The sequence below is a fragment of the Buceros rhinoceros genome, unplaced genomic scaffold (genome assembly GCF_000710305.1).
Source record: "Buceros rhinoceros silvestris isolate BGI_N320 unplaced genomic scaffold, ASM71030v1 scaffold2919, whole genome shotgun sequence".
In the NCBI taxonomy this organism is placed as follows: domain Eukaryota; kingdom Metazoa; phylum Chordata; class Aves; order Bucerotiformes; family Bucerotidae; genus Buceros; species Buceros rhinoceros.
The window spans coordinates 24,549-41,651 of record NW_010432058.1 but is presented as its reverse complement, the minus strand read 5'-3'; the positions used below and the strand labels follow the sequence as shown (position 1 = coordinate 41,651).

At 40.4% G+C, this 17,103-nt stretch overlaps 1 protein-coding gene across 1 annotated transcript in view; it reads right to left on the bottom strand.

Moving 5' to 3' along the window:
- PTPRF (protein tyrosine phosphatase, receptor type, F) overlaps window positions 1–17,103 on the bottom strand; it is a gene marked incomplete at its 3' end in the record, with an annotated part of 183,295 nt that overhangs the window by 165,606 nt on the left and 586 nt on the right. Inside the window, exons 3-4 of the mRNA XM_010143635.1 lie at window positions 15,559–15,704; window positions 12,734–12,875 (exon numbers count right to left, since the gene is read on the bottom strand). Coding sequence (XP_010141937.1) covers window positions 12,734–12,875; window positions 15,559–15,704 — 288 coding nt within the window. The remainder of the gene's footprint in view (window positions 1–12,733; window positions 12,876–15,558; window positions 15,705–17,103) is intronic.

Genomic DNA, 17,103 nt, shown 5'->3' with positions numbered 1-17,103 from the left:
GCTTTCAGACATACCTGTATGGCTGAAACAGAGAAGATGCTAGACATGGACCCTCTTGCCACAGACCCTATGATCAATTTGGAAATGGACACAGAGCCAGGTACATTGGCTTGTATGTGCTTGAACAGATGCAGTCTGCTCTTCCTGGTCACTCCCTGAAAACCCTGAGGCAAGAGGAGTCTTAACAGGATTGTCTGCACTTGGAAGTGGTATTAGAGATGGAACGTAACCACAAGGAAGCGCATTAACTATACAACACGGGCATAACCTTAGTATGATTTAACAGTGGGCACAGCTTGCCTCATCAATGCAAAGCCATGCTCCATCAGACAACTCCTCAGATTTCTGCTCTGATCAAATACAAATCTCTAATAAGAACCAGGTTGAATATTGGCTTGAATTAGAGGAAAAGGCTAGAGGTAGGTTTAACAATTAAGTTGTTCTACAGTGTTGCCACATATTGTTGAATTGCTGGTGCCAATCAGCCTGTAAGTCAACATACTTAAAGTTTTTGAGGTCTTCTGGGACCTGCTAGGATGAGAAGCTTTACACAAACTGAGCTGTAAGAATTAAGCTAGGAACGGAGGCAATGACACCTCAGCCAAACTTCTGAATTAAAATTCAGAATCCAGAGCAAGTCAGGAAAACAGCAAATCCTGCTTTTGAGCTGGACACGTTCCTCATGACTTGGTGCAGGAAATAACCCCATCTACTGTAAGCAAACACCTGGAGAAACGTGACATTGAAAAAAAGTGTCAGCCTGCAGAAAGAGACAGACATCACAACTGGCATTCTGCAAGGCCAAGGTTGCTGGGAAAAGCAAATCCAGCTATCTGGAATACAGATAAAAGTAACAAAAAAAGTACAAGGAGAACCAAAAGACTTTCTCTTTGCCAACCACAACAAATGGCTCAGTAATACAAAATGTCAGCTGGCACTTGAAGCACAGTGGATGGCCAGACAGAAAGTGCATTTTTTAATCATTAACACATTGGGAACACACAGATGTGCAGTACAGCTACATCTGTGCATTGTAATTTCTACAGTAGTCACAACTTAATGAATCATCAATTGTGACAAGATCAATGAACCAAACTGAACAACAAACTAAAGCTAGTAAATTCATGCCTGGGGCAAGAGCTAAGGCTTTATTTTACTATTTTTTTTTTTAAGCACTTCTATCATTTTTAGTGTCTAATTAGTAAAAACACGAATCCTTCAGGACCATTTTCTTTTTTCCCCCCTTTTCAAAGTCCTACTGCAAAAGATAGAGATTTTTACTCATGTTTGCTAAATTCAAGCCTAGATACTGTTCATCTGATCAGCAATTTCTTCCTCAGGACTATGAGCACACGGCAGGCAGAAGTTACAACGTTAGGATGTGCGCTACATGCCAATCAGGTGGACTCTGATTAAGCCTATCACCTCTAGGCAAAACAACCGCTACTTTTTCCATGAGGCCACATTATTCCTGCAGGCGAAGCGTCAGCTAAGGTTCTCTGAAATGCTACTTTTTGAAGGGACAAATTCATATCCAAATCAAGCAACCAAAAATCAAATCAAGTCAAGCAACCAAATAATTTATTTGTAAAGACCACACACAGAGTTTCCCCCAGCCTCAATTCATTCAACAGCTTCAACACTGGTTTTGCTGATAACACATCTACACGAATAATTTAGCTGGGTTTCAAGTCAGTGATATTCTTACAGGAAAAAAAACCCTGCCCTAATTAACCTTCTGGCAGGAGGCAGAAGACAACACACAATCTCCTTACAGAGAATGGTCCGTGCAATCAAGGGCACTCCTTGCTGACTTCTTCACTCTTTCAGGTGAACCATTTTTGATTTCTACCATATGTAGGCTTTCAGTGGACTAGTACTTGCCAGGGGTTCAGCTGGGCTCTGGTCTCCCTTCCAGAAAGGCTCCAAGGGACAGCAAGCTCTCTGCTTTGCCTGGTGTGTTTATCACACATTAGGCATGGAGCTCCACCTGGAAGGCACTTCCTTGGATTGTAGTACTGCTGGCATGCACTACTCTTCCCTGCTGGGACTCAAAGTGAAGGAGATGCAGGCACATTCTGTTCCTTCTCTGCACCTTTTCAGTCTGTTCTTCTTTATACTGGATATCCTGTCAGCTTGGACTATGCATTCCCCAATTCATTACCTCCCTTTTCTTAATACCACCCTGTGTGCAGTTTATGCCTTTTTCATCAATATGTTTATGAATTATTTCTGTTCTCTCTTCAAGGACTTTCTCCTCACCAGGACCAACTGTGGCATTGTCTAAATCAAAGAGATAAATAAAAATGAATTCCAGTATCGCCTTGCTTGTAAACAAAGCACCAATTTGGAGCTGTAGTAGCAAACCTCAAGACGTTGGATTTGTAAGGTCCCCAACAGGTTAGTGTTTCCGATGCCTTTCCAGTGGTCTTAGAGTTGTTACAAGGTCACAATGCCAGTTCTGCTGGCACAATGCAGTGCTTTGTGCAGCTAGTTTTATTTACAGCATTCTGCATCCTGTGCTGACAGGCACTCTTATCACAGGGAAACTCCTCCCAGTCCCAGCTTGGAACACCAACACAACAGTGAATAAAGTTATAGCTCTGATTGCTATTTAGACTTCTCCACTCAACTCATACACCATGAATTTGGAAAGATTTCATCCAGGCTGGACCCTTGTGATAAAAGGATTGAAGGAACAGCACAGGATTAGCAGGACAGATGAACACATTGCAATGTTCTCCCAAGGCATCATCCAACCTGCCTCATCAAGGCACTAGATGCTCTTGAAAAGACATATCTTATTATACCTCACACCTGCTGGTTTTCTTAGCATGAAGGATTTGAAAGAGCTATTCTGGAGCTCTGGGCAGAAAGAATCTGAGCAGGTGAGAGTGCCAGAAAGAGTCACTACTTCATTATCCAACTGAAATATCCATAAGAATAAACAATTGTTAGATAACTCTATGGGGAAGATGGTGTTTTACTACCACAAGGTTAATACTTTTATAAAGATTCTCTGGGCTTCTAAGACAGCAAGTGGAATGCATGCATTTTAGATCATCTTTATACCAAGCATATTTTAGTCACTAACAGCTCAAGTAACAAATTAGCAATGGACGGTCACAATAATTACTTCCTTGCATCCAAAATTAGGGCAAATTATTCCTTTTACTCATTATCTGGGCACTGTATTTTAATAAACATCATAAACGTAGAGCCTTCCTGACACCAGACTGTATAAAAACAATATGAGATCAACAAGAGCTCTGTAAGGACAACTAGACATGGGATTTGTGAATAAGCATGACGCACAGAAAGCTGCTGTCCGAATGATCAGTATTACAGGTCTTTAATGCAAAGCCGGCTTTGGTTTGTACAGTCGACAAGGCAGACCAAGACCAAAATGTGGCCCATCAGTAGTAATTATGTGATTTTCCTTTTTCTGCAGGAGAGGAAGTAAAAGTACTTATGAAATGTTTTCTTCCACAGGTACGGTAAGTGACACATGAAGTATACGGTTCCCTACGTGGACATCCTCTTTTCTGAACAGTTGTTGTTGCTACAGATTTATTAGCATGTGTTGATATTCCAGTTTCACATTTTTCTGGCTTCCATTTTAAAGTAGTGATTTCACCAAGAGTGATTTAATTGCTGCAGTGACTTTTTTTTCTTTTTAGTGAGAGGAAGAAGATAAGGCACAGAACATAAGCCCAAGATGACTGTATAGAAACTTTCTTATATGCAGAGATTTATGCTTTCATAGCTGTAGCACTGCATTCCCTGCGGTCGTGGTTATCACATTCTGTTCCCTCCCTGCTCCATTTTCCATTTAAGAACTTACTCTCCAGTTCTATTAAGTGGATATATTCTCCCACTTCTGCAGAAGAAGTTATAGAAGATCACTGCGGTGCTACATCTTCTTAAGTGTCTGTGTAAGTCATGGCGTACCAGTAAATGACAAGAGGTCACTAAGCTTTGAGCAAAGAGTCTCTTGGTTACGAGCAGCTACGTAAGATAATTTTGCAAAAGTAGTTAAGGACTCAGAAAGGCTTTTCAGGACATCTTGCTCTTGCCCTTCCCTTTTTCCTTGGAACCAAAGACAGATACCCACATAACATTATCAAGCAGTGTTTCCCATTAATTTGCAATGGTTCAAATGACGAGCTACTAACTCTTCCAGAAGGCTATTCCACAACCTAACAGACTTCAAAGCCTCTACAAATACAAACTAGCAACTAACTTTATTAGTCAGCAGGAGATACCAGCAGGACTGATACGCAAGCTACAGAGAGCACATCTGTCAGTAACAGGTTGTTACCCTTGCTCTCAGAATGAGGCATTTTGAGAGATCCAGCAATAAGAAAGGTCTTTTGAAATATCTGATGACAAAGAACTATGTTCTCAGCCTCTGACAGTCACCAGTAGATGTTAAATCTGACAAGGAATGTGATGTTTGATTCTGACAAGGGTTACAGTTACTCTAATTATCCAAAGTTAGTAACTTCTTGTTTGCCTATTCCAGGTGAATGAAATACATTTCCCTTAAAGTGCCTTTTACAATAAGAAACTAAGTTATAATTGTGGGTTTTCATGTCTCTTTTTTATCTTTCTCTGAAAAGACTTCTAGATCCATGCATACATGACTCATTAATAGAAGCATTTTCTTCCAGCTGCCAATCCTCCAAACCTGATTTATTATCTAAGAGTCACCAGGTCCAGCCACAGCCTAGTTATTATCAGATAAACATTTTGAGAGCCAAATCAGGGCTCACTGGCACCTCATTGATTCCACTCTCTTGTTTACTATTTTCATTAGTAGTCCAACAATGTCTTTATCAACAAGTTTCTCAAATATCAGTTTTGAAATGACTAGATGTATTAACAACCTCCACACAAAAGGCAGGTATTAAATTCACAGCATTGCAGAGATGCTGTAAATAAAGAGAAGAGTCAAAAAAAAAAATCAATCAAGAAGAGCCAAATAACCTTAAGTGACAGGAATATTAGGAACAAACATAAGAAATACTAAGAATTTTTGCTATAAGCCTGGCACATACTGTGTTTAAACAAGGAGACAAGACAAATGCAGGTGCATCAGAGAAACAGAGAAGTTATGCTAGCCAGTGACCAACTCAATGAAAAAAAGCAACCATGACCCTAGCATACATCTGATGGTGTAGCTCCAAAATGCATGGATCCACAAATGCTTTTGAAAAGACACCTGCAAGGCTCCTTTTGTGCACATCTGTAGTTGGGTGTGTTAAAAGAAAAGTATCTGAAATCAATCAGGAACAGGTACACAATGGGACCACTAGGACCCGGGGAATTGAAAAGATTGGCATATCATCTGTGAAACAATGTGAGGATTCTACTGCAACTTACTCGGCCACTTTCTGGTACAGATTAGGACATTAACTAGCAAACACCTCAGCCTAAACACCCTCATTTTCTGAATAAATGTATTTACTTCAAGATTTACAATCTGTTACCTTACACCTAAGTTATTCCTGCCTTTTTCTTCCTTTGTGGTATCTAGGCCAAAAAGCTTATGGAACACACACGTCCCTCCTGGCAGCCTTTACTTCGTTTCTCCACTCTCCCACCCTTTTTAGACTATCACCCTTTTTAGCCCAGGCCTGAGCCAAGGATTCCTCCCTGGTTTACTGCCTACTGACACTAACAAAATCCCAGCCCTGTCTAAGCTTTCAGACACTGCTGGGGCCACAGGGGTCGGGGCACATGGGAATGCCAGCCGTTCTGCAGTGACATGAAAGGCAGTGCTGGTGGTTGCTGCCTCCCAGCTGGGCCCGATGATCTGTTCCAACATAGAGTCAAAACAGATTAGTTTAAACCACAGACAATTTAATCTAACCTGTCTGATTTCAAACTGGAACAGAGACACAGCAGCAGTCATCAGGCCACCCCTGGTCTCAGCTGGGAAATAGCAACCCACAGGGACGCCTCCCCAACAAGACAGGAACCTGCCTACGTGAACGCATCTGTGCCAGAGAGTTAAACTTATCTGTTTGTGCCTCATTTACCTATTGGAATAGGCTGAATGTTTTGATAGCAGAGCAGCAGCAGAGAACAGCCAGCACTTTCCATGACAATATCCCAGGAAGCTGTAAGATAGTACAGAGTGAGAAGCAACCCATCACTATACCCTGAGCCCAGGAAAAGAGAGAAAATAAGGCCCGGGACTCAATTATCAATTTTCCTAACAGCCAAAAGTTATCAGTAGGTTGCCAAAAGCCTCTGAATGAGCACCCACATTTCTGAATATCTTCACGAGGGATTTGAGAAATGGAGCCAGTAGAAAGCTGACAACTATTACTGGTGACAAAAAAATTTTAGCTGAATATGATTTTCAGTGTCAAAGTCAGCGCTTATAAACTGCTGAATAAACTTGTAATAAATCAATTGTGTGAGATAGGAGCTCTGAGAAATCTTTTTACAGGATGTAACTGCACACTTACTATCACAGCTGCACGCTTACAACTTCAAGATGCCTAGCACTTAGCAATACGAACCCCGCGTTAGAGCCTGTGTAGGATTCTGTAGAAAATACTTCCTCCTTGTTTGTTGACAATTAAAGCTCAGTTGTTCTTATCTGGTGAGTTCTCCCTGAATCACAGGTGCTCTTTTGGGTGTTGCTGCAATATCATTGACGCCATTACCTTGCTGATAAAACCGTGACAACATCCCATCCTGTTACAGACGCAGTCTCATAGGACGTCATTTGAGAGGCAATATGCAGAAAGAGCCACTTGCTATAAAAGAAGAGTGTTCTCAAGATTAAGAGGCCAGTACCTTTTCAGACAAAATTTTATGGGAGTACACAGCTCCAAAGGGTTCAGCTTGGCATTTACTATGTGATATTTCATATAAAACTTTTCAAAGGTTGTATTTCTTGCTTCATAAACTTGTGGAATGAACCTGGATGTTAACCCTCGTGTATGGCAGCCTTTTGATGGAACTTTCTATCACAGGTACATTATATGGTTACGTCCCATTAGTTAATCATTTAAACAGAGATAAGAAATGGAAACAATGGCATTTGGGTCTGATACATTCTAAAGATCTGCTGACTCTTCTGTTTGGAGGAGAGACCAGCAACACTTAAAACTTCTCTTCACCTGAAAACATTACTTCTTTGTCTCTCATTCACAGTCAAGAAAGACTTTCCTGTTAAATATTATAAATAATTAACTATAAGAATAAGATTAACTGTCTTATGGAATCACATTTTGAAAATAAATAAATAAAATGAAGACAACCAGGTCTTTCTCATCTGTTTGAGATGATAGGTGCTCTATAGATACCAAAAATTAAATAGTTGAAGCGGTTCTGGATAGCAACCTGGATAGGAACAGCATGGGACATAAGTGTACCATATGGTGATACAAATAAAACAATCTTTAAATTTCCTTGCTCTAATTGAAAAAGATCACCAATTCTGCTCAATCTGTATGCTATGGGACCAAGAGACCACCTCTTTCCCGAGGAACTTCTGGGATTCTTCTAGTCACTGTTCAGTACATGAGAAATGGTTAGAGTTCTTTGCACAATGACAGGGCTCATAAAGTAACTTACCAGACCAATACTAGGTGACCTGCTGTTGAGCAGCACAATCAGCTCTTTCCTTGTGAGAACCCTTTATACCTTAATTGTATAAGACTGTGTGAGCTGGGATTTAAATTGTTATGGGTGACAACCTAAACTTCTTAATAAGGCCACCATGAGTAACTAGTTTAACGGTTCCCTTTTTAATAAGCATAGGACATGCCATGACCCAAGGCAAAATACACGCACTCAGGCTTCTTCATTTCTCTGTGCATCATTGTATTTTAGGACATTTTCCTAAGTAGTGAAGCATGCTGCAGCGCTTGGAAATACAATAGTTACAGAGGTCCCTGAAGTGCCTGCCTCATACCGAAAGAAAGCGCTATTTGAGCAGCTTGTGCAGAAAGCCAAGAACAGCAGCAGGACCTCTGCCATCCCAGCAGTCTTTCTTCCCAGGGAGAGACCAAAGGAGATGGAACAGTTAATGAACACGAAACATGTAGAGGGAAGACTTGTCCCTCTCCTGACCAGAGATCTGAAGAGAATAGTACCAAGCCTAGCAGCAGCAAGGTACGGGGAGCCTTAATGCATTTACACATTCATTACGTCCAAATGGATTTAATTTCCCCTCTGTAACTGTTGCAATTTTGTTACACATTGCTAGAAATTCTTCTTGGCAAAAAGATGCAAAAGTAATGAAGACGAATGTGAGCCAAAGTACAGCGATCTGACTGATCCTTTTGTAACTAACCAAACATAAACAAGGATTAAACAGACCTAACTTCTGTTTGCTATTCCGATGACAAAATCACTTTTAGAAGAGTGTTTACAAAAAGGGCATATTGTTTCAGGCCTTCTGAGATCTAGCTCTCTGCAGAAATAATTTGTAACAGTCAAATGTTTATCATTTACAGCATTTCAAACAGGGTAACCCCAGGAACTGGAATGCAGCTGGCAGATGGTGAAAGAAATTAAGCTCATGACATGGTTCAGTAAACAGCAAATTACGGTAAGGTGGAGGTGCTTCCCAGCCCAGGACAACAGCTGCACTTGGGAACTTCATAGGGCTCCACTGAAACACACCAAAACTTCCCTGACTTCTGTCAGCACGTCATCAGCTGGTAAAACCTAACTTGACAGGTTACCTTGAGATGAAACCCAGTGTATAAGCAACCCTTTCCTGGCTCTTCCGTCTGTCCTCTTTACCAGGAGCTGCTCTCCTGCAGAGCCTGGCAGCGCTCTCCAAGCAGATAACTATGTGACACATGATTAGGAGTCTGGGATAGGAGCACAGGGGATTTGCATAGATCTGTGCTGGAAATGGAAATTGGAGATGATATTTTCATTTAACCTACTTATAAACAAAGGGAAATGAAACTCCAAATATATTCAGTGTCACTTGGATGTGACTGTATGCTTGAGGTTACAGGGAAATAACAATAAAAAAAGATTGCTTGCATTAAAGGACCAGTTACAACTAAATAGTTGCCAATTCTGTTAATCACATGCCACAGGGTGGAAAGGTATGGGAAAAGGGACTGACAGTATACTTTGTATTTGAGCCTCCTTCCTTTTCCAAAGAATCGATATACTCCTCCCTGACTCTTGAACACTTCTATACTTTTTTTTTTTTTTTTTGCACTGCTTTTCCCTATCTTCCTGTTGGGTGGAGGCTGCTGGAAACCACAGACTCAAGGTATGCTTCGGTGTACAGGCAACTAGAGACAAACACTGTTATCATCATCTTTCCTCATACAGCTGCAAAGCCAAACGTACAAGCAGTCTTGTGGAAGGACACCACGTAGACACTCCTGCAATCAGCCTGCTGCTACGTTCTTCCACGCTGGCATCCTTCCTACTCACATTTCATATAATACCCCTATTTAAAAAGCCCTGTAATTCTCAACATTACCACTGAATAATATATTTATTAATTTGTTAGTGCCACTAACTGTCCCCAAGGCTTTTCTTGGGAATGTGTGTCAGCTTATTGATTCTAGCTCTCCCCTCCCTGCACTGCTTTCCTCCTCTGTCAGGCAGGCAGGAATGTACTTCGGTGCTGCTTCAGGTCATAATTGGAAAAAAGATAGAAATGTTCAATATGACTCATACATAATTCAGCTTATCAGCTACCCAGGAGAAATGAGAAGAGAAGGTATATGCATGTCTATTTCTCCTCCTATCAACAGGAGGAATAATTTCCAGTTACACTAAGTATGCGTAGTTTGGTCGCAACAGGATTTAGAGTTAGAAGGGAAAAATGAGAGACATGTGAGCAAAGAATGAAAGGGAACTGAACTGTTAAAAGGGATTCACTGTGTGAGAATTCCCGATTCCTCCAGGAGACTGGACTCATGCTTCTCATTTAATATTCAGAATGGAGTAAGTTGGCAATTAGAAAGGATTATCTGCCTGTGATCTGTAAAACATTGCAGAAATCTAAATAAAAAAAAGCTCCAGATTAGTTAGCTACAAAGACATCTAATAACAGCCTGCTAAACCCTGACTGTGACTTCTGGATTTAATGTTAAGGCCTATGTTCTAAAGAGCAAATTGTGAAGGAGCATTAAAACTTATTGTCATAAAGGATTTTTAATGTAAAAATCAATATGTGCTGTGTACTTAGCAGCATGTAGCCACAAGGACATCTATGATAAAGATTTGTCATGCACCAGGGATCAGTGCATTAGTCAAATTCTTGACAAGAAATGTAGAATATCTGCATCACTCAAACTGCCACCTGAGAGCAATTACAGAAATTATTTTAACCCCAGAAGCAGAGGGAAAACCTAATCCTAGTTGACAGTCTTGAGGGTATCAAGAGTTCTACATGAGACATGTCGTTTTCAAATACCTCTATAAAATTCATGTTAGGAAAGTGATGGCGTAAGAGAGTGATGGGACACTTATCACTGTTTTTTAGAGGCCACTGAGACTAAACACAACCACAACCAGAGCACTGAGCTGCAATATCCATTTTGCCAACATGTAAGCAAACAAAGAAACATTAATAATAATAATAATAAAAAAAACGCACTCCCAAAAATGCAGAAATGGTAAAATCTAAGGCAGACCACCCAGAACAGCAAGATAGCATGGCTGAAAAAATAGACCTGTCCATAGAAAGTCTCAGAGAAATGTAAAATATTTTCTCTTGAATGCAAAGAACTCACCTTTGTTAGATAAGCCAACATAGGAGGCGCATGTAGCTCTTCACCCTGTTATCAAGCTCACAGCTCTGTATGCATGACACATACAAATTGTTATACAGGAAATGTTTCTTAATTTTGCCCATCACGAGACCGTCCAGCGAGGGGTCAATACTCTTCATTTAGAGAGGAAAACACATGCCCCCCAGCCTACAGATCATTTTTGACCTTATGGGTTCACATTAACTAGCATTATTACCCATTAAGGGAAGTTTCCAAACAGAAAAGCAGGCTCTGTGCCTGACTTAGAGTGACTTTTGCTCCTGTGGCTTTTAAACTGGGTGCACACGTCTTTTCCTGTCTCTAGTGTTTGCTAACATTCTCTATTTATGTGGTGGTCTGCAAGTTTTACCTCATCAGGAAATCAGCAGGAGCAGCATGGAGCTGAGAAATACTGTTGTGCTCCTTCATACAATTCGTGTCTCTGTGGGCCTTTGAACATTTAACACAGAGCAAATAAATTATCACCATGTGTGTGCATGTGCATACATATCTAAGATACATAAAGACAACTGCAACCAAAGGAAACAGGAATGTGCTTGGAACAGTTGGGTGTCCCAGTATCTAGTATCTCAAAAATCCAGTTGCAAGAGCCATTTAAATACAGACCTGCATGTAAACTGCTGGAAGAGCTCCACTGAGCTTTACGGACTCACACACAGGGCTGCAAAGGCAAGAAGTAACCAAAAAGATCTGCTTTTTCTCCCCAAAAATTTTCAAGTCTATAGCACCTGTTACCCTATTCTCAATAATACTACTAGCGAAGAGCAAGCTGATCCTTTTAAGATGCCCCACCTCCAGAAACAAGATGCACAATCACATCAAGTATTGAACGATTTCTCCAATTCCCATCACCACAGTGTCTGAGCACATTACAGTTGTTTAATGTATTCTTTGTCACAGAGCAGAGAGGAAAATATGATTACCTCTACGCTGTAAATGGGGACGGGAGAACAAGGGACAATAGGTAACCACCTGTCATATACGGCTGGCACACTCACCACTGGGATAACCAGTCTCTGCTGGTTCAAAAATCATACAGCAATAAAAACCTACCAGTCTACCAGTCTGTTTTTCTCATTTCTCAAAAGTTTCTACATCAATCCATATGAACCAAGCAATCTGCGTAAGCCTTTTTGCTGCTTGTGTTAGTAAATGCAAGTAAAAAAAAATCCATTCAGCCAAATGCCCCAGGTTTGTAACATTTCCATACACTTACAAAACCCTTTATATAAACAAATACTACAACACATCGATGTGCTGAAAACTCTGACATTTTCTTAAAAGCAGACACCAATTCCAATCATCTAATATAAAAAAATTATCAGCTGCTCTCAAGCCTTTACATCTAAGACACTGCTCTTCCACAAAACATTCAAATTTAGAAGAAACAATATAGCAAGTAAATGAAAACTTGCTCATATAGCAGGCAAGGCTCAATATCTATCTTTTAACAGAAGAAATAGAGTAACAAGTTGTCAGTACAGCGAGAAGTAAACCCAGATAAGTTCCAGATCAAACTCAAAATCTGAAGAGTAACCTGAAGATCTATTCAAGTGCTGTGCCAATTTAATCCAGAAGATGCAGAAACACAGATCAAGTTTCTGACTGCTGGACACAATTCCTAGACACCCCAAAGATGGGTCTTCTATCAAAGCAGACAGATGAGAAAAGCATACAAATGTCTCTTTAGCTAGCCTTCCAGGTTAGAAATGACACACCTCAGACAATACAAGACAGACACTTTAAAGGAAGTTCAGTATCTACAACCTTTTCATCACTATCTGCAAAACAGTAGCTCCACTGAATAGGAGGAAATTATAGCAAATGATACAGGACAAACACGGCTTTTTCCAAACCAAGCTACTAGCTACTGTATCACCATGTCATTTAAAACCACCATGCCAACATGCCATGTCTTCTGCCACCTCAGGCATAAAAAAAAACTTCCCACTTACCTTCTAACACTGTTAATTTGGCACTTGTGTTTATCTCCCCAACACTGTTGGTTGCTGTGCACTCATAGATAGCTTCATCTCGATGAACACGTAGGGGCTGTATCCGCAGAACTGATCCTGATCCATCATCAAACTCAATAACCTTTATCAAAGAAAAGAAAGCAATCCTTTACCGGTATCTTCTACAACAAAAACTGAAAGTCAAAACAATCCAGGGGTTAAAAAAAAAAATAAAATCAAAACAAGCCATGTAAGCCATAAAATACCAGCAATTAGTCCAAATTCCAAGTACAGAAATGTTCTAAGTACAGAAATGCAAAAATTTCAGAGTCAAGAACATAATTTGTCCTCTGAGGAGGCCAGAATAAATGAAGATCCAATGAGGTTCTTTATGAATCAATTAAGGTTGACAAATTATCTACCTGGTAATAAAGATGTGGATCTGATGATTTAAAACATCTGAGCCATATTTTCACTAATGGTTTTACTAATCACACTGTTAGCAATTTAGTGCCAACTTTCACCTTGATGGAAGAGCAGAATGATATACTCCAGTGGGATTACCAGGAAAATAGTAACAAAACTAGAATAAAACCTTGAGCACCCTCAGCGCATGCTAACTCCAGCAGAAAGTGAGGGGTTTTAATGCCCTTCAGCATCGGGCACTTTGCAACTCTGGCATAATCAACAATGATGTAATTACGATTCCTTCCCCAGCATAATAAATTAAGTCCTTAATAAATCAATGCCTTTCCATCCATCCTGCTAAGCTGTAACATGAATTACTTTAACTTCTACATGGGAGAAACAGACATTTGTTAGTTTGCAGCTGGATCACTATATCCTTAACAGCAAGGCTGCGATGGCTCAGCCTCAGGCCACTGTTAATGCCAAACTCATCCTTCTCCTATTACTGAGCACAGCAAAAGTTGGAAATATTAACTGAACTGCAGATGGTGACAGCGTGAGGGAAAGGCACAAGCCCCACCTCCTGTCACTTAAGAACTGCAGGGGGAGGCTAAGCTATACTTCATTCCAGACAGATGTACACCAGACTAGGACCTGCATTACCTCCATGCAAAACTTTTTTACTCTGTTTTCAAGAGCTCTGTTTAGGAGTGCTTCTCACAGCAGAAAGACTAAATGAATGCCAACAGGATGGAGAAAAATAATATGCACAACATGACTCTGCAGAGACAGGAGAAATATGAAGAAATCAAAAGGTAACAAAGACGACCAAAAACCTGTTATTCCTCACACTGGAAGGAATAGCTCTTCTGTTCTAAGCAAGAGGAACGGCTTGCAAAAACCCCTAAATTTGGGATCAACTTGCATCAGACAGGAAAGAGAAATATGAATATCACTATAATACTTTCTAACGAATTAATTTTTTTTTAATTAAATAGGAAACTGTGACAAAATGCTAAAATTTCTATAACCTTTACACAGTGTAGGGCTACTACTAAATTTTGAAATGAGACAAAGTCAGAGATTAATTTACTTCAGTGATAAGGGCTAAAAAGCGAACAGATGAAACAGCAGAGAAGCTCTTTTGCCCTTACTATCCTTTGAACAAACATTCTGTGTGAGAGAGAGTGAGCTACAACAATTAAGGACCTAACAGATACTGAGAAGAGAAATGCTGTTCATTTGTTAATGACTGATACCTCTTTCATGTAATAACTCAGCACATCAGACTTGTTTATTAATTTTTTAATTTAAACGGAACTCCAACTTTCCTCCAAATAAAGACTAGCCTAGTCACGAGGCAAAGTTAATAGTTATCTAGCAAAAAGAGAAAGATATTATTCACTACCACCTTTCACAATAAAAATTCCTCAACTATGTATCAAAACTGATGTGAATGAAGGTATGAAATAGCTTGTATAAATGCATAGAATATGGCATAGCCCTCTGGTCAGCACCAGTAAGTACCAAATTCCCTATAAAGGTTATATTTACTTACAAATTAGAATGTTTAAATTGTGACTGTACAAGAAAACTTAACCTTTATTTGGGAAAAATAACAATGTAAAACAAGATTAAAATTGATTACTTTAATCAAGGTTTACTGCTCACATACAAAATCATGATTAAAACTGGTGACTTGAATCAATCCATTCTGGGCAGCAGTCATCTTGTGCTCCAGTCAGAAAAGCAAAAACATCAAAGACGGGATTAGAGGAAAGGCAGCAGAATGGTAGAAGGGTCACATTTCCAAGGGCACTTTTTAGAGAAACGAGCCCAACTGCAAAAAGGGAAGCTGGAGGAAAAGGTGGAGAAAGGCAGTGAAAATGTATTTGCTATTCAAGCTACCTCATAGGCAAGTCAGTTCACCCTTCAGGATAACTTTGCCATTCCCCTTCCAAGCGCATTTGTGGGAGAGGTGGCACTAACCAACACTTAGAAAGCCTTCCAAGAGTGTTTTGTCATCCCACTTTTGAACTTCACTGGGGATAGCAGACCAAGACGGTGCCTTCTTAATTTGCACAATGCAAACAGAAAATTGCTCGATCCAACTTCTATCTGCCATCCAGTTCAGCGTAAGCTCCAGTCTCCCATCTGAAAAAAGATGTCCTGCATGTGTGCTTCCAGTATCATGCTCAAAGGACCACAGCTGCTCTACAGATCTCATTGCTGCAGGGAAGGAAAGTTCCTTTACTCTAGAACTCTAGACCCCGTATTGTAATGATGCAGAGATATCCAGGTTGCAATGATGATTACTGCGTAATTAACACCTGCAATCATTAGATTGATTATTGAATTGTTTTGGGTTGGGGTGGGTGGGTGCATCTGTTGTTTTGGTTTCTTTTTTTTTTAATTACCTCAAACCGCTGAGAACTGACTTTCTTCCCCTTCTTCATCCATGTGATACGAGGTTTAGGCTCTCCTGTTGCCTGACACACAAAAGAGGCCACTCCTCCAGAAATCCCAATCTGATCTTCAGGAGCTTTCATAAACGTTGGCTTGCCTGGAAAAATAACCAAATCATCCCCATGAGAACACATCACATAAGCAAAGAACATATCATGTTAATCTAAATCATAATTGGTGCTCCTACTACGAACCCAGGTTGAATAGCCTCAGCCACACAGATTCAGCACAGACTGCAACATGACAAGCACAGTTTCTGCTTGAGTAGCTTTTTTTCCTGAAATGAACAAAGTCCATCTGGTTGCTTGTAAATGAGGGCAACAGAGGGCTCCCCCCAGCCCCCTGGGCATTCATTCAGGTATATGACAATTTGGAACCATTTTTACAGGTTGGGTTTTTTCTTATGCATATATAAATGGATTTTTGCAGGTTTATAACATGGTCACAGCACTGGAAATTACAGAACAGCTGACACATCAAACCTAGAAAATGCACCTTACATTGACATTAGTTTTCCTCAAAGCTGTTAAGACATTAATAAAAATAACATTTGAAACATACACAAATAACCTTTAATTTCATTTTAGATGTGAATTGACATAAAAATCCTACAGTCTGCAAGTATCTGAAAACCTGCACAGTGTGGCCTATGCTCGGTAACAAATTAATCACTAAAAGTGAAAGGCAGCAAAGAAACCAACGTGACATTCAGGCGTGAAAGACTCAGACAAAATGAAAGGAAAAAAGTACCATTTTAGTAATCAACAGGAGAAGTCTTATGAAAATTTAGTTGCATCTTCTGGATTTACATGACAGACTTGGAAGGATAAAACTAGACATCCAGGTTGACCGTCTGTATTTTCCTTCTGCACTGGCTGTAGAAGAGAATTTTGCAATATGTGATCCGAGGATCACTTTCAAACATTGCTTTGTCCAAGTGAGAAACGCGTGATGATCTCGTATCTCTATAAAGAACTAAAGCATTGAACTCCGGGGAGGGAGTTAGGAGAGTTCCCCCATGATGTCATTCAGCGCACGGGTCACACTAAGGCCACGTTCAAATACAATTCTCATCAACTACCTCAGAGATGAACCTGACCTATAAACCAGGCAGAGACAGTTGATGGCTGTAGAAAGGAGTGAGAGGAGAAACCTGTTCAAGCGCAAGACTCCGGAGCAACGTTCCCAGCAGAACTGGTGGTGGTTTCACATCCTCCTATTCTGGGCACGACCACGACTGTGTCTTTGAGGGAGAGGGGGTGGCATCTGTAAGCTCAGGTGCTTTCAGCTGAGCTTCTGATGAACTGAGGGCTGAGTTTCCCCCATCTTATATGCGATATGGATTCTGTCACCCCAAAAGATGACAGTGTTTACATGTGTTTTCCTAACGCTGAAGAGATTAAAATGCTCAGGGTGCAGTTGCAAGTTCTGGCCCAGCAGCCTGCAGCTGCTGCTGAGGGCAGGAGGCCCTGCCCTGCCCTGCCCCTCACTTCTCC